The 18,974-nt window shown below is 50.5% G+C and overlaps 1 protein-coding gene across 1 annotated transcript in view; it reads right to left on the reverse strand.

The window, feature by feature from the left end:
• Positions 1-474: 474 nt before the first annotated feature.
• Positions 475-18,974, reverse strand: part of DZIP1L (DAZ interacting zinc finger protein 1 like) — a 38,779-nt gene continuing 20,279 nt past the window's right edge. The window contains exons 7-16 of the mRNA XM_047099588.1: positions 17,359-17,421; positions 15,996-16,136; positions 13,685-13,715; positions 12,594-12,647; positions 12,119-12,252; positions 10,192-10,384; positions 6,655-6,871; positions 6,028-6,212; positions 2,411-2,550; positions 475-923 (exon numbers count right to left, since the gene is read on the reverse strand). Of these exons, the coding sequence (XP_046955544.1) occupies positions 762-923; positions 2,411-2,550; positions 6,028-6,212; positions 6,655-6,871; positions 10,192-10,384; positions 12,119-12,252; positions 12,594-12,647; positions 13,685-13,715; positions 15,996-16,136; positions 17,359-17,421 (1,320 nt within the window). The 3' untranslated portion in view covers positions 475-761. The remainder of the gene's footprint in view (positions 924-2,410; positions 2,551-6,027; positions 6,213-6,654; positions 6,872-10,191; positions 10,385-12,118; positions 12,253-12,593; positions 12,648-13,684; positions 13,716-15,995; positions 16,137-17,358; positions 17,422-18,974) is intronic.

An 18,974-nucleotide genomic window follows, 5' to 3' on the forward strand; every position in this document is an offset into this window, starting at 1 on the left:
ATAAAAAAAAATACAGTGGTTACATATACAACCTAATTTTAGAAATAATGTCAAAGATTAAATTTGTGGTCCTTTGGGCATGAGGCCCCAGCCAGGCGGCCCGCCCTCCCTCCCTCTCTCCCACCCATAAGCAAGCACAGCCAGACTTCAGCTCTGGGAGTCTCTCCAAGATCTCCCAAGCCTGCACTGGGTGGCCCTCACTATGCTCCCATGACACCCTAATCTCTGTCACTAGACTACTACCCAGTACTTCTGCCCCACTCACCTCTGCCAGCACCCCAGCAAGGTAGGGAGAGCCTGGAGGACCTGGCCCAGAGCAAGCACTCAGTAAATGACTTTGGATCAATCACTGAATGACTGACTGAGACATATGTGTCCCTAGAAGGACACCAAGTAAGGCTCCTCTCCACAGCACTCCCACAGACTGACAATACATCACAAAGATCGAGTGGCTCCTTCAGTCTGGAGTGAACATGGAGGTGGGGGGAGGAAAGGGCTCATTATAACCCTTTCTCAAACCATAGGACTGGGAGCACCCAGCCAGGTGACCCTGGAGCTCTGAAACAGGACCCCTCCTCACAGGCAAGAGAGGAGAAATTATATCCCCCTTCTGCTCTGTTTATCTCCAGAGAGACCTTCTCTTCCAGAGAAGACCTCTCAGTTACTGGTGAAGACAAGAGCGGCCTAGTAGCCTCTTGTGTTGGGGGGGGGGGAGGGCGGAGGGCACCCTGAGCTGGCCCCAGCCAGGTTCTGGGGTGGGATCACCAGCCAGGGACCCTGGGTCGGCCAGGGCTCCAAGGGCTGGTGCCAAACTTCTCCGGCGGCTTTGAGCGAGACAGGGGCTTCAGTTCTTCTCTCTGGCCCAGGTCCTGGGGGAGATCTTCCAAGGAAGAGATCTCCAAGTCAGTCTCATCATCTGAAAGCTGCAGGGAAGTAAGGGGGGAGAAGAAAATGCATTCTGACAAGGGAGGATGAAAATGCTGGACAGACACAGGGACAAAATGCAGGTTTGGAAGAAGCAGTTGGGAGACATTCCTTCTCCTGCTTTTTCATGTTTCCCTGTCTGAAAACCTGTTTCAGGCTGCTCTTATTTAAACTTTGTCTAGATTTTTCAATCCCCCACATAGATGGAGCTGAACGCCCAGAGCCTTGACTTTCCTGAATGCAGCAGGGGCTAAAGTCCCTCCCCACCTGCCCTCAGATGGCTTCTGCGGGGCTGGTTAATACCCTGACCAAAGGAGCAGGAGGATAGCTCTTGGGGACCAGGAACCGTCAGCCTGGAAAGGGTCTGGGCTGCAGCCAACGCAAGAGCCCGGGGGTACCCCTGAGCCACAGTCACCCCTCAGAGCTCTCAGTGCCCCACCCCCTGGCACTGAGGGCTACCTGGGTTTTGATAGGAACATCCTGTGCATTTTCTCCCAGAACGTAAAGCCAAGCAATCAGAACCACCCTGGGCCCAGGGCAGCAGGCTAAGCCTGCTGTTGGATATTGACCCTCTTTCCCCAGGGAAAAAGGGGCAAATTTATTTTAATCACCTGGACTAGATACTCACCAATGCACATGGGCTGCATAATAAACCAAGCACATTATGTAATAAGAACATGGTCTCCTAAGAAAGTGATTGCCCACTACTTCAGACCGTTAGGGCAATAGCTCTGGTCATCCCAGGAGGCACCTTTTTGACTGAAAAAGGTGATACAGGAATGTGAAGTAGCGAGAGCTCTAAATGTTTCTGCCCCAGAAAGTAACGGGCACATGGGAGTTACTCCCTGACCGGAGGCAGTGAGGAGGGCATCTGAACGGTAATGTTGGGGAGTCTGAGCATCTGAGCTCTAAGTCTGACAGCAGCTAGAGCCTCAGAGAGGCAAGGCCACCAAGGCATTCTTAGTGATGAGGAATGGCCTGGAATATTGAGAATGAAATATCTAAATATTCCCATTATATGTTGTCGCCCACTCCAATGCCTGCCCTTGAGGAGAAGTCTGCTCCACACTCAGCCTGGTGTTGGGGGCCTCGGCTGAGTGAAGGAAGGGGGCGAAGCCTGTGGTGGGGTGAACCAAAGCCAGGAGAGCAGCTACTACCAGCTGCTGGGCACAGAGTCAGGTCCAGGCTGTGTCAGAGGCAGGAAATGGGAGCGTGAGTGACCAGGAGAAGCGACCTATACAAGCAGTTGCTTGTATAATGGACCAAAAGGCTTTTTAATGTCAACAGAGATACAAAAAAAAAAAAAAAAAAGCATTTGAAAGCGTCCACCCCTCCACCTGGGCAGGGGCAGAGGAGACAGTGAGGTCACCTGTGATGTCCCACTAGGGCCAAGGCTGACACTCACTAGACCCCACCCCAGGCCCCCAAACTCAGAGCTGGCTCTGTGGGAAATGGCAGGGCAACCTCCAAGAGTCCTGCACCCTACCTGGGGCTTCCTTCCTGGCACGGCAGCCTTCTGTGGGCCGGCGCTGGGCATTAAGAACAGATTGACCCCTCCAGCAGGCTTCTTCACTGGAGCCTCCAGCTGTTTCTCAAGGTTTTTGACCAGCGACTGCACCAGGGTTCCTGGAAGGCAACCAGAGGGAGAACTCCAGAGAATGAATGCCTCATCCTTGTAGGTCATGACCAGGCTCTGGAGTGGACAGAGGGAGTGTAGAGAAGGGTCAGGAGGAAGAAGAAAGGGTAACCACAAAGAAGAGGGGCAAAGATAGAGAGAAGGCCCAGGCCAATGGGTGCCAGAAAAAGGCGGCTTTGACCATCCTAAAAATATAACTGCACTTAACAACATGGCTGCAGACAGAGGCTTAGAAAGCTGTTCTTCTCTCCAAATGGGAGGCAGAGGCAGAACCTCTGCTCACTTGGTACATGAAAAGCAAGACTAACGTGCAGACACAGCCTCCTTCAACATCTGCACTGAGATGAGAAGAAATATCATAAATATAAATCATCACAGAAGGACTGAGGGCCAGACAGGCTTTCTGCAAACTCCATGCAGGAAGGGGGGCTAAGCAAGGCACAAAGACTATCAACAGACTCCTGGTGACATGGTAAACCATGGCGGATGGCCAGATCTCAAGAATGGCCAGGAAGCAGGGAGCTAACCATGGCCTTGTAGGATTCAACCGTCTGAGGCTCTGAGCAGCCATCTGGGGCTCCAACAGCCCTTGGTTCAATGACTCATTGGAGAAATGTTTGTTTTCTAAATTCTTTTATGTTTATTTATGTTTGAGAGAGAGAAAAAGAGATGGAACAAAAGCAGGGGAGGGGCAGAGAGAGAGAGACACAAAATCCAAAGCAGACTCCAGGTTCTGAGCTGTCATCAGGACAGAGACCAATGCGGGGCTCGAATCCACGAGTGGTGAGATCATGACCTGAGCTGAAGCTGGACGCTTAACAGACTGAGCCACCCAGGCGCCCCTCAAGAAATGTTTGTTAAGGGCCACTATGTACCAGGCACTGTGTTCCTCACTTCTCATTGTCTTGTCTTGATACCTCATTTTATAAAAAAGAAACCAAAACCCCTCACACAAGCAGGTAACAAGTGACAGCACCCAAACTATCAGAGGACTCCTGACTCCCACTTCTAACACCTTTCCATCTTATTGCCCCACCTGGTGGCCATCGGTACTTCTCCAAAGATTTACTTCTGGTGGATTCTGATGGACTGGCAGGCTTGGAATATGCTATGGACAAGATAAAGTTCTGCAGACTCCATTAAAAGCATGGAATTTACAGGTTGTTCAGATCTGGGTTTATATTCCAAAGTTTCCACTTGATGACTTTGAAAAGACAAAACTCTTCATTTCCATGTTCTTTAAGCCTTGGCTAGAAAATGCACCTGAAGGGGTGCCTGGGTGGCTCAGTCGGTTAAACATCCGACTTTGGCTCAGGTCATGATCTCGTGGTTCACAAGTTCGAGCCCCACATCACGGTCTGTGCCGACAGCTCAGAACCTGGAGCCTGCTCCGGGATTCTGTGTCTCCCTCTCTCTGCCCCTCACCTGCTCACACTCTGTCTCTCTCTCTCTCTCCCAAAAATGAATAAACATTAAAAAAAAATTAAGAAAAAGAAAATTCAACTGAAGCCAGAAGCTGCAGGCCTTTCCATTAACAGTTTTATAAGAAAATCTTAAAAGAGGGGTGCCTGGTGGCTCAGTCAGTTGAGCATCCGACTTTGGATCAGGTCATGATCTCACGATTCATGAGTTCAAACCCCACATTGGGCTCGTTGCTGTCAATGCAAAGCCCACTTCGGATCCTTTGTCCCTCTCTCTCTCTCTCTCTCTCTCTCTCTCTCTCAAAAATAAATTTAAAAAACATAAAAAGAAAAAAATAAAAGAAAATCTTGAAAGAATGGGAGTTGACTTAGTCGTTACAGAAGAAAAATGCTCAATTAGTTATTGTAGTACACTGTTAGATAGAAAGTGACAAGTTTAGGGACGCCTGGGTGGCTCAGTCAGTTAAAGCAATTGACTTCGGCTCAGGTCATGATCTCACGGTTGGTGAGTTCAAGCCCCATGTCAGGCTCTGTGCTGACAGCTCAGAGCCTGGAGTCTGCTTCAGATTCTGTGTCTCCCTCTCTCTCTGCCCCTCCCCTGCTCACACTTTGTCTCTCTCTCTCTCTCTCTCTCTCTCTCTCTCTCTCTCAAAAATAAATAAATATTTTTCTAAAAATCTTAAAGAAAGTGACAAGTTTAATGGATATATCCATTCCAGTTAATCATAACATTTAACTCAAATTTCTATGATGTCTTTTCATCAAGTGAAATTGCTAAATCTCTTTGCTGAAAAGGGCAAAGAACTTTCCTGTAAAAATGCCACTATGTCCCTAAGACCATTGGTGGCAATGAGTCAGCCTGCTGTGAAGGTTCACTATGACCTTCTGAAGCTGTCACCCTCCATCTTAAGGTTCGCTGGAAAACCACACTTTTCATTACTCTTTTGTTACAAAAACTTTCTTTGTGTGAGACTGCATGTGTTACAACCAACTATATCTCTCAAAATGTTCATTGTAACCTAGGTTTGCCCTGGAGGCTACTTTTACTGCAGCGATAGTTGGCTGGGTAACCACCACCCCTTGATCTGGTACTAATGAACTCAAGAAGCATAAAAGACTGTGTGGATATTCTCAAAATTAGGAAAAGGGCTAAAGGCAGTTCTTTCTGGGAAAAATTTATTTTTCAAGTAAAAAAAAAATGCCACCAACACATTAACTTCAAAAACATAATACAGAATCTGTTTTTCACGTTATTAGTTCTGGGACCTTGAACAAGTAACATAAGGTGTCAGAGACTTAGTTTGGACATCAGTGACAATGTGTGTGGCACACGTCACCTCATGCGTGGTATGAAGGCATTCCTCCTCTACCAGGTTGGGCAAGCAGAGCATGGACACCCTCTCAGCGCCCCCCCCCACTTTCTTACCTCTCCTATCCACTGGAGTAGCCAAGCAGAGGGACTGCAACATCCCCTGGCCATCTTTCTTTTTCTGATATGCTCCCTGCACCTGTGACTGCGTTTGGAGGCCAGCTGGACTGTCCCCACAGCGGCATACTTCAGCCCTCTCTGCGGTTTTGCTGACCCCACCCCATATAGCCACAAGTACGGTGAGAATCTGGGTTGGGGAGGCTGGAGGGGGTCCCCACATTGGCCTCAGGAGCCAATCAGGCTCTGAGAGGAAGCCTATGCCTTAGCATTACTAGGCACTATCTCCAGTAATAGAACAACACTTTAATCTCCATTTGTCTGGCCACTATGTTCATTCTCTAATGGTAAGGATGTGGAGGACAAAAGGAGTGAGCTCCTCCAACCTCCAACAGTTAGGCAATTCAATGACAAAACAAGGGGCAAAATAAAACTCACTCAGATTCTATCCTTCTTCTACTGTCTCTGCAACCACAGGAAAATACCTGATGGGAGGGACAGTCATTCTCTCCAAGTCACAATGAGTTGCCAAATCAGAGAACCCAAAGAAAAAGAGTGTTTCCAGGACTAGAGAAATCTGGGCTGGAGAAGGGCTACCTCAGTGGTCCCAGATCACTCACCTGAGGAAGCCAGCCCACCTGAGCCTTTTTCAGGGGGCTGGGCACTCCCCTCCGACGTCTCTGTGTCAGACCAGTCCCAGTTGTCCTCTGGCCGGGGCCCCATCCTGGAAGGACCTCGTGGGGGCTGGAGAGATGTCCGCTGCACAGAGCCCTCTGAGTCCTCTTCAGAACTGAATGGGGGTGTACTGTCATGGACAAGAAGAAATGAGGGCTACGTGGGCCAGAAAAGCTTTGGAAGCCAAACCTCACCACTTGCAAGCGTGTCTGATTTGCCCCAAGTCACCCCTGCTCCTTCCTTGGGCCCAGATGATAGCCAGGAGTCACTCTGGAGCATAGCAGCCACACCAGCAACTCTGTTAGAAGATGAGGACCCAGCCTTTCCGGCGTGGCAACTAAGGCTTTTAAGGAAGAGATGGGGAAGGTAGGGGTGGGTTTGTCCTGGCCAGGAGCAAAGGACCCCAGTCTCTTCGTGAGGTCTCAGGATGGACCCCAACTGAGGCTTCTCCTGTTCACTTCTGTCTCTGCCCCTCACCTGTCTGCAGAAGCCTGCGGGAAGCCCAGATCAGGGCTGCCTGAGGCTGGGAGCCACTGCCAAAACCCAGGGGGAGTGCAGAGTCCGGGGCTCACCTCGGCCCGGGCCCTGAGGAAGCAGAGGTGCCGGAGGGCCCACGTGCTCTGGGGCGCGGAGTAGGGGTGGGCACTGGAGCCAGGCCAGGACCGTGGCTGCTGCGGCTCTGAAGAGTTGTCGTGGGTGGCTCTGCTGGCTTAGATGGCAATGCCACATGCAGCGTCCTGGACTTTGGCTGGGCCTCTTTGATGGCCAGTGGGTTCTGCTGGCTTTTGACTAGAAACACAGATGGGAATAAGTTCCAAGGCATGAGCATCTGGGTCTTCAAGCCCGAAGAGGACGTAGAGACAGGCTCCAGCACACTACAAATGGACAAGTCAGTCTGTCGCAGCGTACCATGATAACCAGCGCAAATATGACCACCGCCCCCACCGCAGGAGTCCTGCTGCTGGCCAGACTCAGGGCTGGGACCCACAGTTCTAGCACAGACCAGGAGAGCAGCTGGTCTTCCAGGGTCATGCCATCATTCCAGGAGTCCCACAGGAGTCGGCAGGTCTGAAGTGGGGCCCGTGGGGCAACTGGGTGGCTCAGTGAGTTGAGCATCCAACTTTGGTCAGGTCATGATCTAATGGTTCGTGGGTTCAAGCCCCACATCGGGCTCTGTGCTGGCAGTGCAGAGCCTGCTTGGGATTCTCACACTCTCCTCTCTCTCTCTGCCCCTCCCCTGCTCTCGCACTCTCTTTCTCTGTCTCAAAACAAATAAAGAACTTAACCAAAAAAATGAAGAGGGGCCCAGCTTCTCAGCAGCTTAACCCTCCCCGTGTAGTGCTAGGGGCTGACCTCGCCAAGAGCACCCATCCTCTCTACCCACCCAGGCTGCAGCCGCTGGAGTGCAGACAACATTGCAGGGAGACCCTGCTGCCACCAGAGGTCGCAACAGGACCACATGGGCCACCCAGACCCACTAAATCCTCCCGGAACTCAGTCCTTTAAAGGCAAGCACTCAGGTTCCTCAGAAAATTAAAAATAGACCTACCCTATGACCCAGCAGCAGCACTGCTAGGAATTTACCCAAGGGATACAGGAGTGCTGATGCATAGGGGCACTTGTACCCCAATGTTTATAGCAGCACTCTCAACAATAGCCAAACTATGGAAAGAGCCTAAATGTCCATCAACTGATGAATGGATAAAGAAATTGTGGTTTATATACACAATGGAGTACTACGTGGCAATGAGAAAGAATGAAATACGGCCCTTTGTAGCAACGTGGATGGAACTGGAGAGTGTGATGCTAAGTGAAATAAGCCATACAGAGAAAGACAGATACCATATGTTTTCACTCTTATGTGGATCCTGAGAAACTTAACAGAAACCCATGGGGGAGGGGAAGGAAAAAAAAAAAAGAGGTTAGAGTGGGAGAGAGCCAAAGCATAAGAGACTGTTAAAAACTGAGAACAAACTGAGGTTGATGGAGGGTGAGAGGGAGGGGAGGGTGAGTGATGGGTGTTGAGGAGGGCACCTTTTGGGATGAGCACTGGGTGTTGTATGGAAACCAATCTGACAATATCATATATTGAAAAAATAAATAAAAATAAAAAATATAAATATAAATATAAAAAAATAAATAAAAAATAAAAAAAGTAAAGGTAAGCACTCAGACCCAGCCCCTCCCTTTTCCGAATTCCCCAGCGGGGTAGCCAGGATCAGCAATTTTTTTTTTTTTTTTTATGGAAAGGTAAGAGAAGGGCATCGCAGAGTGTCAGAGTACTTTCCCACAAAACTCTTACGTGTGTGGACTGTCACAGGTAAACTGTGTTTCTTACTGCAGTTCAAGATCAAAAACACTGGAAATACACCGCTCTCAGAGAATGCACTTACACAGAAGAGGACCTTCTAAGAACAGACTGGAGAGAAGGGGAAAGCAGACAGACTCGCTGACGGAAAGTAACAAGAATAGCTACAGTTACTGCACACAGACACCAAGCTAAGCACTTTACCCACAGCACCCACCTGGCCCCAGATGCCTTAGGAGAGGGTCGTTTTCCCTACTTTACAGGGGCTGCAAGACATCCAGGGACTCAGGGCCCACAGCTCCACGCAAGTCAGTGGTACCTGCAAACCCAGGTCATCAGCCACCCCAAATCCAGGGCTCTTGCCACTCACAGCCTTGCTACATCCCACAGCTCTGCCCCAAAACAAAAGAGGCACAATCTAAGTGGAGATCAGAGGTGAGCATTCATGCAGCACTCGTGGGACCTAGAAAACGAGCACGTGGGCATCCAGCTGGAAAGAGAGGTCTGCAAAATGCTGTGGAAACACAGTGCTCACGTCACACCTCTGTGGCATACCCTGGAGACGGCAGGGCCCCAGGACCAGGGAAGGGGAGACAGGCAAGGGGGTGGTTCTCACTCCGGTTTTCTGACCACAGGAGCAAGGGCTGGAGGGGAGGGGGTGCCTGGAGGAGCAAGATACCTTTCCTCTTCTGGAAGCCTGTCCTCAGAGGATGCTTTCCTTCTTCTGCTGTGCCTCCCGGTCCCCTCTCTCTGCCGCGCACCCACCACCCCTGTGCTTGGCCCCATCATCACCAAGTCTGGGCCGGTTTCCCAGCAGAGGATTTGTGCTTGGCACGGATCGGCCTTAGTAAATTCTAGAATTATTGGTCCACGTACCAACTAAAATCATCTCTCACATCCCCAGAGAATGTGGTCCACACTCTGGGAAATTCCCTTGGATGACGAGTTCAGGCTGGGTCTGCCTGGACACAAGGCGATAAGACAATCAATAGCCCCCTGGTATATACTCAAGAGGAAAAGGAGCTGCAGCACCACACTGCACAAACAGCCTCAGACCCCATGAAGCCCTCCCCCGGGCCCCTAATTTCAGCAGCTCGGTGGATCTGGAAATCCTCTAGAAACAGGGGGCTCTCAAACCTAGGAACACAAGTTCCCTTGCTTCCTCAGTTCCCCGAGGACAGAGACTGGAGGGCCACCAGTCACACACTTGAATCCTCCCCAAGAACCACCCCCCCCGCCCCCACCCCCACCCCGCCCCGGCCTTTCCTTGTCACAACCCCCAGGGGCGAAGCAGTGGCTGTGACCCGGCCCAGGGAACCAAGTCTGAGCTCTGAGGGTGTGTCAGCAGGCAGACCTCGCCCAGCCTCCCATAGCTCTGGAGCAGACTTTGCATTTGATCCCTTTTGCCCCTGCCTGCAGCCCCAGTGCTCTCAGGCCTTGGGCCCTCTCCCAGCACTGACATCCCTGGCTTCAGGGCCAGAAACTGTGTTCCTCTCTGTTGGAGCAAAGTTCAACTTGCGGTCAAAGCAAGTAAACCTGCAAAGTAGGGGCAGCAAGCTCAGGGCTAACCACAGGCTCTAACGCCGGCTCTCCTCCAGCTTCCCTGGGTGACCCTGGGGCCCACTCCTTGACCCTGTTTCCCCCAAAAGAGGACTTTTGGACTCAGTCACCTGCAAAGATGCTGCCATCTCGCTCTTTCAAGCAATGCCCTGCTGGAGGCAGAAAGTACACCCTCCTCGTGTGCAAACAAGCCTGGACCCTCTCAGCCCCAGCCCCCAAGCAAGCCCTCTGACCAGCTCACCTGGAGCCCTGCTGTCCAACTGGGATGCCGGGGCCATGTGTCTCTGTCTCTGCTTCACTCTACTGGTGGCTTCCTTGACAAGCTTTTCCCTCAGACTCAGAAATTCAGAAAACCTCCGTGCCTTCTGCTCCCACTGGGCTCTCAGGAGGGACTCGAGGTGTCTGAGAGTTTGAAAGGGGATTCCCTTTGCATCCTAGAAGAGACAGAAGCTCCCCCGTTGGAGACAGAAGTTCCCCTAAGCCTCTCGCACCTGCTGCTGCCCTGGGAGTCACTGTGCTCAGCACCCAGTGCTTTCTGGAAGAGGATGGGGTGAGCGTCAGAGCAGGGTGGGCAGCGGTTGCACACGCTGCAGGAAGTGTAATGGTTTAGGGTCTGGGAGCTGCATCAAAACGTGCATGGCAAGACGATGCAATGGGGCTACGCACAACTCCATCAACATCACAGCTTCTGGGGCTCAGGTGGGACATGCCCTTCCGCCACCCCACTCATGTGAGGACAGAGACCAGAGCTTGCTCCTTTTGTACCTCATTTGTACCTCATAACCATCATGCCAGATGGGTTGTCCTCTGTGCCTAACAATGTGTGAAAAATGAACTGCAGGGACGCCTGGTGGCTCAGTCAGTTAAGCATCTGACTTCGGCTCAGGTCAGGATCTCATGGTTCATGGGTTCAAGCCCTGCATCAGGCTCTGTGCTGATAGGTCAGAGCCCAGAGCCTGCTTCAGATTCTGTGTCTCCCTCTCTGTCTGCCCCTCCCCCGCTCATTCTCTCTCTCCCTCTCTCTCTCTCTCTCTCTCTCTCTCTCTCTTAAAAATGAATAAACATTTTTCTTCCAAGACCTACTGGAAGTTGCTTGGGCTTTTGACATCCACCCAGAGCCCATAAGGATTCATTCAAGGTTAGAAAGAAATGTTTTAGGGGGCACCTGGGTGGCTCAGTCAGTTAAGAATCTGACTTCAGTTCAGGTCATGATCTCACAGTTCGTGAGTTCGAGCGCCACATCAGGCTCTGTGCTGACAACTCAGAACCTAGAGCCTGCTTTGGATTCCATGTCTTTCTCTCTCTTTCCCCTGCTTGTACTCTCTCTCTCTCTCTCTCAAAAATAAACATTTAAAAAAAGTTTAAAAAAAGAAATAAATGGGTTTTTAAAAAATTTTTTTAAATGTTTGTTTATTTTTGAGACAGAGGGAGACAGAGTGCAGGCAGGGGAGGGGCAGAAAGAGAAGGAGACACAGAATCTGAAACAGGCTCCAGGCTCTGAGCTGTCAGCACAGAGTCCAACGCGGGGCTCGAACCCATGAACCGTGAGATCATGACCTGAGCCGAAGTCGGGCGCTTAACCGACTGAGCCACCCAGGCGCCCCAGAAAGAAATGTTTTAATCAAATCTGATCATAGGGCCAAAGTTAGATGGAACAGTAGTTGAAAACATTCAAAGGTTAGTGTTTTTATTTAATAAAATATGTCATCGATGCCTTTAATGATAAAATGCATGCTCTGGTTAAACACGGGCATGAGGGTCCCAGACATAGCTTTCACTGCCTGCCTCACCCACAGCCACTTGCTGAGTGCCATGGCCACGTGTGCCACTGATGATGGACACTTCACCCAAGGAACCCTTTCAGAGGGCAGACTAAACCAATTAAATTCCCTCTGTCAGAAACAGATGAGTGGAGAGCACAGAAAGGTCAGGATGCAGGGCGACACCCCAAGAAACCACTGGAAACAGAGAAGAGAGACCACATTGCTGCCGTGCGGTGAGGGGAAGCTGTGTGGGCTCATGTTCCTGGGTATGAAAGGCACCCCAGTTGGAACAAATAAGACGAATAAGCCTACACTGTAAAGAGCAATCAAGCATCTGTCAGGTTAAGAACATCGTGTGTCTAAACGATAGACAGCAGCCCTCACAACAGTAGCCCGGGATCTTACTCTCTTTATCCCCATGCTTTCCAGCTTCTCTTCCAAGGTGTCCTCCAGGATTGGCCTGAACTGCATCAGCAGGGTGGGGTTTCGCCTCAGCGCTGCCAGCACCTTCTGCTGTCCGTCTCCGGAGTCCTCTAACTCTGCAGCACAAGACAATGACCAAGGTGAGAGGAGGTGAGACAGGCACACGGGACAGGCTACGCATCAGATGCCATTCCAGATCCTGCCTCCACACACCTGCCAGCTCTGTGACTCTGGGCAAGTCGCTGACCCATCGGTGGACCATTTAGATCGCATGTTAGTGCCTGTGTGTAACGTGCCCGGCACACACAAGGGCTTCAGAAATACTTATTTCCTTGTCCCTACTTCTCCTCCCCCCAGCTTCAGTAGCCAGACACGGTGAAGTAGACACAAACTAAACAATGAAGAGGACAATTCTGTGTCCTGCATTAGACACCAGGGAAGGAAACTAAGACCTCACCTTCCTCGGAAGAGTCCTCCTCTGTGTCCATAGCCTTCGGGCCCTTGTGGATCCCTGAGAAGAGCAGGAACAGTTAGTGTGGCCTCAATGCCCTGGACCCTATCCCTGACCCAGAGGAAAGCATGGGACACCACATGAGTGTCAGCAAGAAGGGGTAAGCCCTCCGGTTGTTTCTTCACCCGGGATGGAGCCATGGTCACAAACACTGACACGGGGAGCCAGAAAGACCAGAATTCACACAGTCCAGCCCTGCCCAACCAGCTGTGCACAACACGGGGAGTCCTGGAACCTCGCCAAGCCTCAGTCTCCTCATCTAGAAAATGAGGATGATAATGCCCAGCCCACATTAAATTGTGGGGACAGTGTAACGAGACCATGAATCTAAAGTGCTCGGCGAAGCCCTTGGGAAGGTTGGGGCTGCAGGGACAGTGCTTCTCTGAACTGCTTGCAAAGCTGGGAAAGAAACGTCTGACCTAGGGGCAGGGGATGGGAAGAGACGTGTGGATTTGCAAGAAAAGGCAGAAGGGAGGCTGAAGAGCTAGGACAGAAGAAGTGGGATGGAGCAGGAGGGGCCAGGTTTCATAAGGGGCTGTCCAGGGCCGTCCAGGCAGGGGCAGTGCCCTGCCGGTTACTGTCTCCCTTTAGAGGCCAGCACATGCACTCCCGCACACAGCACAGCAGAGGAAGACAGCATACTCCCTAAACTGGCCACATTCACACTGATTTGGGGACAACGTGCTACCCCCTGGGAGCAAGGTAAAAGTTGATGGTCCAAACCGCAGACGTGATGAGTTAGAAAGAACCTTTTCCCAAACCCTGCTCCATCCATCACTGCCCCCAGGATCCTCACCCTTCCCCATGTCTCCACCACCCTACAGAGAAGAGCAGGCCAGGTAAGAATCCACCACAGGCTGGAGCCCTATATGTCCCAGAAGAAAATATCTTCTTGCCCTCCCTCACCCAGCCGAAGAGCCTGACAGCACATGTCCCCTGAGCTGCTGTCACCACCACCACCACCCTCATTCTCCAAATTGACTGGTGGGGAACAGGAGAGAGAAGAGGACAAGACAAAACACCCCGTGCAGGCTTACCCTCCTCCTTCCTCAGAGACATGGTCTGGATCTACAAAGATGTGGAAGAGAGCAGGTTACAGCCAGCAGGGGACTCTACTCTGAGCAGTGCCTCTGCCTAGCACCATAAAGAAGGGACAGCCACTGTTTCCGTGCCTCCCCCTGGGAGCGAGGAGCTCAAAGTACACTGCCCAACAGCATCTCCATAAGTGGGGGGAGGGGGGTGGCACCAAGGCTGGATGGCAGCAACCAGCATGGCATCGTGCTGCCTTTTCCCTGGTGGGAATGCCCTCCCCCTTCAGAGAGGGACTGTGATTTGAAGGGCAGGAGCCCCATGCAAGCTGAGGGGGACAGGGACACAATCAATACTTTTGGTACAATTGGTGGACAACCAGGGCAAGGTAGGCTCCCTCCCACGACGGGGGCATCTGAGCTGAGTGCCCCCTGGGAGGAAGGAGGAGTGATGTGGACGGTCACTAAACTGTCTGCACGGCCCCCCTCCTCTTCATCCTCCTTCCACATAGCTGCACATGGGACAGTTGCTTGTGAGTATGTGACCCCCCCCACCCCCCACAGAGCTGACTGTCTAGGTTTGGGAGGAGAACTCTGAACTGATAACATGTGAAGTCAAGAGCCAGTGGCAGCCAACTGGTTTTGGTTTGGGTTTTGTTTACTTGTTTGCTTGTTTGTTTTGCCACATGGGACAGATATGAAGTGAAAGGTGATCTTCAGAATAAAAGAAAAAAATTGCAGCAGATATACAGAACAGAGGTACACAGCAAAGGAAAACCCCTGACCACATTCATGTATCTGGTTCCAGTTTATTCCCAGACTCAGCTGCTCTCCTGCCATGAACTCTGTGAGACACCCTGTCTACCCTAATGACAAATTCCCTCTTCTGCTTAAGCTTGAGTTGTTTTTTATTATCTACCAATGAATGACACATCCAATGTCCATTTCCAAATGTTCCCTCCCTTGTCTACCTCTATTCTAGAGACTGTAAAACTAATTACTTGCTTTCTAACCTTCTTTGCAGCTGTAGTTGCCCATGTAATACAGCTTTGATTGATAAAACATAAGCAAAAGTCTTATAAAGGGGCCTTTTCATCCACTTCTTCTATTGAATATGGTTGTGATGGTTGGAGCTATGGCAGCCATCTTGCAACTGTGAGAGTCAAGCAGGAGAACAGAAGTCAACACACTGAAGATGGTAAAAAGAAAAACAGCCTGGATTTCCAATGGCATAATTTTGCTGCTAAACCAAGGCCATCAACTGTCACCTCTTTTACAATAAAAATAACCCCCTATTAACCTATTCTAAATCCATGTTTAACCAATGAGCTCCTAAGTGAAATATTTGCAAACAAGAGTTCTGGATAACAGAAGGAAGAGATGTCCAGATTGGTCCTGAGGTGGCCACAGCAGTGAAGCTAAGTGTTTGCAGAGGTGGGAGGAGGGGCTGTGCAGTAAAAAGAAAAGCAGCAAGGGACGGGGTTAGACACCTGGCTGAAATATGGCTGGGAAAACAGAAGAGCACAAATAGCCAGCGTGCAGGAACAAGAAGACTGAACTAGATAGTGACAGGAAGTGCTGTGCCTAGAGAATCTGTGTGGAGTAGGTATCAGAACCATGGCAAGGACCTGAGGCCACAGAGGGGCCCCTCTGAGGGCAGATACACTTCTCTGCTGACCTGGAACTCAGAAGGGGGAGCTGAGCCTGAGCAACAGGTGCAGAGGCTTGGGGCCAGTTTTAAGAGAGAGGCATTCGTGAGTAAGTGACTTCTCATCATACCAGTTTATCTGACGACCTCACCAGAGGGTGTTCACTTATGAAAAGGGTATTGGGTAGGAAATTATGTCTGTGGACACAGTGAAAAGAACACAGGCTGTGTATTCCACTGCCTGGCCAGGGCTGAATCCTCCCCTGGCTCTTACAGGGTGTCCGATGTGGATGCAAGACAGGCACTTGACTTCTCCAGCCGGTTGCATCATCTGTCAAGTGACAATGAGGAAGCAGCAATATCTGCCTTGAAGAGTGAGGTTTAAATGCAGTACTAAGCCAAGTATCCACCAGGTGCCTGTCCTTAGATGGTCTCTGATGTTAGTGTGAACCCAGTAACACAGCCCCTAAGGACAGCAGGCACGTCTTCGGCCTGGAAAAAGACAGGCTGCATCCTCACCATTCTGTGCCCCTGAAGCCTGAGGACCTTTCTCTCTCCTTAATGAGCCTGACTAATGAGACCAGTGCCAGTAGTGAGTCCCAGAGAAGGGAAGGAGATCCTCGCAGAGGTCGAGGGGCACCGAGGCCTGGCTGGGAAGAGGGACAGACCTACCATCTCTTCCTGGGAGGTGATGAGCCTGGCTTGTTCCTGGAGCTGGGCACGGAGAGCACTGATCTGGCGCTGGGCCTGGGCGGCTGCTTTCCTCTGATCCTGAGACAGGGAGGCCTGGAGCCTCTCATTCTGCTCCTGCAGCTGGTGGGCACAGGAGAGTCAGTCACATGTCCGCAGGGACCTATGGCTGCCCAGGATCTGCAGGGCCTGCACCTGTAGGCAAACACTGGCCGGAGTTTCACCTGAAGCAGGGGAGGGGGCTGCCAGACCTGGACAGGTGGCTTTCTAACAAGATTGACTACTGTCCATCCTTCACTCAAGGGAAAATAAGAATTGAACTCAGGCCCCTAAGATCAGGGCAAAAAGGCTCTCTGTCCAGTGTGACTGCCCACTGAAGCACAGTCAGATAACCTGAGGCCATTCAAAAGTCCTCAAATTGTGTTTTTAGGTAAAAACAAAAGGTGAAGGAAATATGGTCACATGCTGTTGTAAGAGCAGAGAGAAGATGATATTACTTATGTTTGCATAAAGAAACTTTAGAAAACTACACTAGAAAGCAATAAAAGTCAGCTGTGGGGTGGGTTTTGGGGGCAGGTAGATGGAGATGGGGAGGAAGTGAACCTTAATATATCTCAGCACACTTTACTGAGGGTACCTGAACATATTTCTTCTGCTTTTTGAATAAATTTAAGTGTATTGCCCATTTTAAAACATCTTAAATAAAATAAAACCACCAAGATGGAAATTACAGGAATTGGGGGTGTCTATCACGTGCCAGCCTCTGATCTGAGACTTTTAACTTCTGAGCTTTCTACAAGCAGAACATAGGGCTCTTGTTAATTGGCTTCCTCCTCAATTTGCTTTCTTCTCAGGGGCGTTTTCATAGAAGCTGTTTTCTCTGCCTGAGGCCTGCTGCTCTCTGTTCCCTGGTCTCAGTATCTGAGCCCTTCCATTTGGGCTCCCTCTGAACTACAGCTGAGGTCCACAGCCACCTGCTTCTCTCCTGGGTGGGGTTTCAAAGAAGGGCCCAAACATGAAAGGACCAGGCAATTCATCAGAGGTTATCAGCACAACCCTCCTCGCAGAGCGTGAAGGGGTCCCTGCAGAGAGGACCGCAGTGTAAAGCAGGTGTTGGGTTCAGAAGAAAAGGCCAGGGGGCCCTACTCCTGGCCTGGGAGGCTGCTGTCTAGGCAGCGGACCAAGGCCTTCTCTGTATGGAGGGGAGTCAGCCGCCAGGAACTGTGTCAGCAACAAAATACCTGCCAACCAGTTCGAGAGGAGTAGGGGTGAAGGATGGGGGTGCCATAGGATGAGAGGAGGTCACAGGAAGCCAAGCTCCCCCAGACCACCCAAGGAGGGCTACCTCTCGCTTCTGAGCTGCGTGCTCTCCCTGCAGTTCCTTCATTTTTCTCTTCCATTCTGTTTTCTGGAAAAGATAAAAGTTTGTCAAAACTTTTGTCAAAACTACCCCTAGATGTTAAAACATAGTACGGGGGGCACCTGGGTGGCTCAGTTAGTTAAGCATCTGACTTCAGCTCAGGTCATGATCTCACGGTTCGTGGGTTCGAGCCCTACATCGGGCTCCATGCTGACAGCGCTGAGCCTGCTTGGGATTCTCTCTCTCCCTCTGTCTCTGCCCCTACCCTGCTCATGCTCACTCTCTCTCAAATAAATAAACTTTAAAAAATAAATTAATTAAATAAAATATAGTATAAAGCAACAGGAATTAAAAAGTACTAGCCCATAATTAGGCAGAGTAGTGAGAAGAAAGAAAGCCCAGACAAAGATGGGGGAGAAAAATGGAAGCTTAGTCTGGAGAAAGATAGATTATTGACAAATGGAGTTCAAGAGGTAGTTAAACTGCCTAGAAAAAAAAAATGAACTTGAATCTTTATTTCATATCTTAAACCAAAATAAATTTTAGGTGGGTCAAAGATTTAAACTTAAAAAATGGAAGTTACATCAGCAAGACCATACAATAAGAAGTTCCAGCTCTCAAACCCTCCACAGATGAGAATTCCTTTATGGGAGCCCACAAACCCAGATGAGAGCTTCCAGCACCTCAATGGAGCAAAAACACCTGAGAATAGATGCATTCCAGAGAAGTTTCACTTTACCTGCATCAGCTCTCCCTCAAGGTGGCACAGCTCAGTGCCAAGGGAGACCTCCTCAGCCCACAATTTTTCCCACGGGGGAAGGGGACAGAGAGTGAGCACCCACTGCCCCAGCCTTGCAGGATGCTGCCCGGGAGGCCCGCTTCTGTCCCACCCCTCTCAGAACTGAGGGAAAGAGCACAGCTGACTCAGCTTGTGGCGCTGGCACACGGATCTCAACAACCAGCCACAGATCCAACTGGACACCAGCTGGTGTAAGTGAGAAGTAAATGTACAGGGTAGTTATATGCAATTGATATTAAGTTGTTATCAGCTTAAAACAGACCGCTGTCCTAGAAGATGTTTTATGTAAGTTTCATACTAATCACAAAAAACCTACAGCAGATATGCAAAAGATAAAGCAATCAGAGCATACCACTACAAAATAAAACCATCAAGGGGCGCCTGGGTGGCGCAGTCGGTTAAGCGTCCGACTTCAGCCAGGTCACGATCTCGCGGTCCGTGAGTTCGAGCCCCGCGTGGGGCTCTGGGCTGATGGCTTGGAGCCTGGAGCCTGTTTCCGATTCTGTGTCTCCCTCTCTCTCTGCCCCTCCCCCGTTCATGCTCTGTCTCTCTCTGTCCCAAAAATAAATAAACGTTGAATAAAGTCTTCCTTACAAAAAAAAAAAAACAAAAAAAAACAAAATAAAACCATCAAATCAAAAAGGATGGCAGCTGGGGCCTCTGGGTGGTTCAGTGGGTTGAGTGTCCGACTTCGGCTCAGGTCCCAATCTCGCAGTTCGTGAGTTCGAGCCCCAAGTCGAGCTCTGTGCTGCCAGTTCAGAGCCTGAAGCCTGCTTCAGATTCTGTGTCTCCCTCTCTCTCT

This window comes from Lynx rufus, unplaced genomic scaffold (assembly GCF_022079265.1).
Source record: "Lynx rufus isolate CCGP_SWC_20201006 ecotype Redwood Valley unplaced genomic scaffold, mLynRuf1.p SCAF_5, whole genome shotgun sequence".
Classification (NCBI taxonomy): domain Eukaryota; kingdom Metazoa; phylum Chordata; class Mammalia; order Carnivora; family Felidae; genus Lynx; species Lynx rufus.